Source organism: Trichosurus vulpecula, chromosome 7 (assembly GCF_011100635.1).
Source record: "Trichosurus vulpecula isolate mTriVul1 chromosome 7, mTriVul1.pri, whole genome shotgun sequence".
Lineage (NCBI taxonomy): Eukaryota > Metazoa > Chordata > Mammalia > Diprotodontia > Phalangeridae > Trichosurus > Trichosurus vulpecula.
In genome coordinates, this window is record NC_050579.1 from 95,947,498 (window position 1) to 95,953,730 (window position 6,233).

Sequence of the window (6,233 nt, forward strand, 5' to 3'; positions counted from 1 at the left end):
AGACAAACACATTTTGGAGTTGTCATCCTGATAAAAGAAAGTTTTTCTGGTGATAATTTGTGATGACATAATCTGATGACATAATCAAAACTCTGAAAGTATGAGAGAGGAAGGGAAGATAAGGGGAGAGAGAAGGGGGGGGAAGGAGGGAGGGAGAGATGTTAGTGAACAAAAATTCGGTTTTGCCTAAATGCCTTTATCTCAAGAAAAAATATATGAAATAAGGCTGGAAAGGCAGACTGAGGTCAAACTGTGAAGGGTTTTAAATGGAACGCTGAGTAATTTGTATTTTATCCCAGTAGCATTAAGGAATCATTGAAAATTCTTGAGGAGGGAAGTGATACGGCTAAAACTGTGCTTTAGGAAAGTCATTTTGGCAGCTACATGGAGAATGGGTTGGGGATGGAAGAGACTGCACAAGCTGAGTGACCAATGAGGAGGCCACTCAAACAGTCCAGGTGAGAGGTGATAAGGACTTCCGCTAGGGTGGTTTCCATGTGAATAAAGAAAATTATCCCTTATACCTTCGTATCATTTTTCTGTTCATTTTTTTGCCCTCTCATTATTACTTTGTCTTTGCTTCTTCCCCAGTCTCATCTTTTTTGTATCCTTTCCTCACCATATTCTTTTCCCCATTTACCACAGCTTCTTATTCTCATTGTTGAGTCATTTCAGTTATGTCCAACTCTCCACGACCCCATTTTGGGATTTTCTTGGCAAAGATACTGGAGGCCTTGCCATTTCCTGATTAAACTGAGGCAGACAGGGTTGAATGACTTGCCCAGGGTCAAACAGCTAGTAAGTATCCAAGGCCAGATTTGAATTCAGAAAGATGATTCTTCCTGCCTTCAGACCAGGCGCTCTATCTACTTTGCCACCTAGCTATTACAATCAATAATAATATTCAAATAGAGAGCCTACTTAAAGAAATTGGTACATCTGTGCTTCATACTAGTGAATACTAAGGCTAGTAAAGCCCTCACTATATACCCATGTGTAACAACAGTTGCTAGCAGCTGCTGTGGGCGTAAAAGACCAACAACACCAGCACACAGAAGGGCTGCCCGCACAGATTCTTTGATCTGCTTTTCTAAGGAAAGCAACTTTAAGGGGTTAACAATCTCATTTTAATCAAACATACATATATAATTCACTTAGTTCAGGGGAAAAGCCAGCACCCTGAACTTCAGAGCAGATACAAATAGAAATTATAAACAGAAAGTATCAACAGATCAAATAACACAAACCAGTAGACAGGCGTCTACCTTTCTGTCCAACACCTCAGTACATAGTCACCAGGGAAGCACCAACATCTGAGTTTTCAATCGGGTGGTGGGGGTGGGGGCTCTTAACAAGGCTCCCCAGAGTCTTGTCTAGTCAAATCACATGACACTCTTCCAGTGAGTGAGATCTCCAAACAAAGTGCTAACCTTTGAGTTTATACATCCTTTTTAGGGCCCTAAAGCTTCATACCTAATCAGCAAAAGGGTTTGGGCTTGGGGCTTAGCACCTAGCAAGACTTAATCAAAGGCACTTGATTATTTTAGCATTCTAAAAGAGAAAACAGTTTAAAAAAAAGTCCCACCTTAATTACCAATACACCATGAAACTATTTTTAATTATTTACAAATTTTTCTACTACTTGTTTCATCTTTTAGCTGCTATTATGGTTTTTAAAAAAGCAATAAATAGGTACATTAATGAAAACCACACTTTTTTTTCCATTTAAATTCATTTCAAATTCCGTCCTCAAAGAAGATAAATATTTTCTAAGGATTAAGGATTTTTTTGGTTTCAAACTTTACAAATCCCTATTCTACATTGTTCTGCCTGAAGCTCAAGTTTAGGCAAAGTTGTATATACAGGCCTAATGCCTAACATCCACTTTTTCAATTTCTAAAATTTATAACTTCCAGTTTACACCTGAGAAGGGAATTACAATTTTCATATTAATCAATATGATATGTGTAATCAATATGCCCATAATTCAGTTTTCTCAAGAGCTGCTTCTCTGGCTCAGGAGTTCTCAATATAGCTTAAACTGTGACAACACTCACGATAACTGGACCTTAAGTGAAGCAAATCAAACATTGTAGAACCTGTTCCCATCACAGAACTCTGGTTCTGTACTCTAGGGGAGGTAGGGAGAACCCCCAAAGACTTGACTTCTGAATCCATGTATTGTGGGACTTGTGGGTTTCTCATGGGAAACCACTAAATGATTATTTTTAATCCACCTTCCCCCCTCCTTCCCCACTTGTGATTTAAGTATGTAACCTGTGCTTTTACTTGAGCTAGGAGAACATTCCTCACTCTGAAACTGAGTAATTAAATGACTTGATTACTGTCACTCTAGTCTCTAGGTCTGCTTTTCACAGGTTGGAGCATTCTCAGGTAGAGATTGGCTCAGTAAAAATCCTGTTAACACACCCCACTCCCACCCCTGCTCCACTTTTTCCATTCTCTGTGTGTGAATCCTTCTGATGATGATCTCAACCCACATCTTTAGTCCATTCTATTTTTCTATGTGTTTTTATTAGATCGTAAACTTGTGCTTTGGCTCTATGGCAAGCATTTCTCTTTTGCCTGTCCATAACGTATTCTGACGCATGTGGCAGGTTAAAAATATTATTCTGGGGTCCAAGACAGGCCCCATTTGAAGCTTCATTGCATTTAATAGTGTACCCTATATAACACTTCACTAAAGAAAAGCAATGCAACGCTTCCCTTTCCCCCTGTAGCCAGTAACAAACAGTTTTCTCACTGTCTAATGAACCCATCATGGTCATTCCTAACTCTGTACCTTCTTTCATGTTGTTCCCTTTTTTTCCTGGACTTCCCTCTCAATCTATAAAAATTCTAAAAATAAATTAATGTTACAGTTTTTCACGTTATAAATCTTTCTTCACAACAACCCTGGGAGGAGAAGCATCATATTCCTATTTTACAGGTGAAGAAAGTGAGGTTTAGGGTCAGAATTAGAACCCAGAGTTCCTGTGCTTGTTCTCTTATTACCAGGGTCCTGCTCACGTTTCACGTAATTGAATCACAGAATCTTAGAACGTAAAGTCCTTGGGGGCAGGGACCTTTTGTTTATATCCTCAAAGCTTAAATGCTTTATTGGGGCGTGGTAGTGGAATTCCTAAAGGCGAGCTGAAAAGGGGGCAGGGCGCAGGACGCCGGAGGAAGGTGAGGAGGGCGAGAAAAATGATGCTCCTTTTTTTTGTAGCATTTCACAGCTCCTGGCAACGCGGCTAGGTCTCAGCCCAACAAAATCATCCGACAGTAGAGGGCAGCAGAGACTACGACTCTTTCGCTACAGCGGGCAAGAGATACCGAGCTAGCGCTTCCGGCCTGGCGCGCCCTGTGATTGGTCCCAGCGACAGAAGCTTCCGGTGTTCCCCGGAAGTCCGCTGCCGACCGCTTCAAAGTCGCTTCAGTGAGCGCCGGAGAGCGCCGCTCGTCGTGGGTGCTGTCTTGGCTTCTGGTCGGGTTGTTCCTTGTCTTCACCGCCGCCAGTTCTCTTGGCCCGGCCGCCGCCGTCGTCGCCATCATGTCGGGGGGACTCCTGAGCGCGCTGCAGAGCGACTCTTACGTGGAGCTCGGCTGGTACCGCGACCAGCACTTCCGAGGAAAAATGGACGACCAGGAAAAGTTGCTAAAGAAAAGCTGCACGCTGTACGTGGGAAACCTGTCCTTCTATACTACGGAGGAGCAGATCTACGAACTCTTCAGCAAGAGCGGGGACATCAAGAAGATCATCATGGGCCTGGACAAGGTGAAGAAGACGGCCTGCGGCTTCTGCTTCGTGGAGTACTATTGCCGCGCCGACGCCGAAAACGCCATGCGCTACATCAACGGGACGCGCCTGGACGACCGCATCATTCGCACGGACTGGGATGCAGGCTTCCGGGAGGGCCGCCAGTACGGGCGCGGGAGGTCCGGCGGCCAGGTGCGGGACGAGTACCGGCAGGACTACGACGCCGGGAGGGGCGGCTACGGGAAAATAGTGCAGAACCAGTGAGGGGTGGGAGCCGTCATTTTTTTTAAAATCCACAAAAAAAAACAGCACGGGCTGGCAGACAGAAACTGGCGGTTCTGAAAACAGCCCACTTATCACAGAACTCTAATTTATGTCCCTGCTTCTGTGCAAGAATGAAGCAGGGAACCTCTAGATTTCCAACGCTGAAAAATGATCAGGTGACAGAAACAGCGAAAAGTGGCTTTGGTCCCGGCGTTGGAGCCTAGAGGTCTCGCAAGTTTAAATACCCGAGGGACAGTAACTGAGCAGATGCGTAGTATTTATTAACCCAGTCTGGCCAAATTTTCTTTAAACAGGATTAGAAAATGACAGTGTTACTGTTCCGTTGTTCCAGGGGCTGGAGTGATCATTTAGAATAGCAGTTCTAATGCTGCCGTGAATTAAAACTGTTAAATTTCTAAGCTTTTCGAAGATGTTGCTTGTTTTCCAAGGTGATTTCTAACCCATGAAGATACAAAGGTTGTTGAGTAACCCTTAAACACTTCTGCCTCAATTTTAGTGATTTGATTTAAAAAAAATAAATACCCGGGAAAGCACTCTAGCTCTGGCCCTCCAAATTAGATCTGTAAAGAAATTGTAATTATGTTGTTAATGGTGCTCATTAAACAGGTCTTTAATCTTTCACTGGAAACCCAGTGCAAAGCATGTTATCCTAAAGTTGTCTTCCTAAGAGATGAAGGAAAAAGGACTTCTTATGGGAAATTTCCTGATAAAGACATTGTTGGGGTGGCATGTTAGGTGAAGTCAGGAGATGTTTATTTTAACTTAGAAATTCTTGAGAGTTGATGCTATAATTGTTAAATTTATAATTTTTTTTTACCAGATTCATAAGGGAATGGGACAGGTTTAGAACAATGCCTGAAAATTAAGGAAAAGAGAACGTTTCTTATAAAATATCAGATGAACTTTACTTAAAAGGTGTGAAATTGTCAGTTTCCTGGTCAAGCAGGACATACCCAAATGATACAATTCTTGTGTATCACTAGTGTTGTCAAGTAACAGAGGTTGAGTTGTGAGCCTGAACTTTTTACTGAACTACCATAGTTGAAGGATATTTGCTACAATTTTAAAATTTCAGGGAATGAAAAAACAATTTAAATGCTGGCTAAACTGCTGACAGTTTTAAATATTTTTCCTGATAAACCTATTTGAGCATGTATATTAAGGAAGACAGGATTGAGCTAATTGCCTTAACTCCAGAAAATTGGAAAATGTATAGGAAAGCTGACTCAGTGCAGTTGGTTTCTGAAAAACCTGGGTGATTTACAAATTATCAGTTTAAAGAATTTTTATCCATGTGGAAAAATCAAGAAGGGCTAAAGCTGATGATCAGTAACTATAAGCCTCTCTTTTTCAGTAGTCTGTAGCATAAGATAATTGGGATTGAAAGCTTTTTAGTGTGAACTTTTGTTTTGGGTGTTTAATAAAAATGATTTGTTGAGTTTTAGTTTGTTGTCTTGATATGTGTGTGTTTTCATTACTCCTAATTTGTACATGGGGGTTTGGCTTGAATCACATCCAAGCCTTAAACCTCCTGCCTCTCCTCTTCCCTCTGCTTATTAACAGAGTTTGGGAGCTGAGTAATGAACCAGAGCAGGTAGAAGGGGAAAAAGTTGATATCTGAGGTAGGGAGAGCATGATTTGTTTAAAAAAAAAAAGCATGGAACACAGTAATACAAAAAGCAAAAGATACAGGCTTAAAGCCAAGAATAACTTACCCAACAAAGCTAAATATAGTCTTATAGGAGGAAAAAATGTTTAATACAATGTGGCACGTCTAAGCATTCTTGATGAAAAGACCAGACTTGGGTAGAGACTTTGTAATGCAAACATGGGAGTAAAAAGAAACACTGAATGACTGATAACAGATGAGCAATCAGAAAAGTCTTTCAATGGTTGAAGTGTTTGCATTCTAATAGGAGAAGGTGGTAATGATACAAGTTTGTATATCTCAAGCACAGACTTATGGGGGTCTGAGGATGTCTAATAAACCGGAGGACCTTGGAGTGGGTGTTGTTATGTTTTGAAAGGAAAGAGGGTGGAGGGCCTTGGAGTGGGGGGTGTTATGTTTTGAAAGAAAAGAGGGTGGAGGAGATATACTAGAAGTGAAGGAGAGAAGTGAATCAACCACCTAATGGGGGATGCAAGTAGCAATTGATACAGAGGAAATGGGTGGGGGCCCAGACACCAC

The 6,233-nt window shown here is 41.7% G+C and overlaps 1 protein-coding gene across 1 annotated transcript; it reads left to right on the forward strand.

The window, feature by feature from the left end:
- Window positions 1-3,397: 3,397 nt before the first annotated feature.
- Window positions 3,398-5,489, forward strand: LOC118858792 (nuclear cap-binding protein subunit 2). Its single transcript, XM_036769423.1, has one exon. The coding sequence runs from the start codon at window positions 3,554-3,556 to the stop codon at window positions 4,022-4,024; it is 471 nt and encodes a 156-aa protein (XP_036625318.1). The 5' UTR covers window positions 3,398-3,553; the 3' UTR covers window positions 4,025-5,489.
- The last annotated feature ends 744 nt before the right edge of the window (window positions 5,490-6,233 follow it).

Excerpts from the sequence above, each read along its gene's own strand:
- LOC118858792 (XM_036769423.1), top strand. The coding sequence starts at position 3,554 with ATGTCGGGGGGACTCCTGAGCGCGCTGCAGAGCGACTCTTACGTGGAG.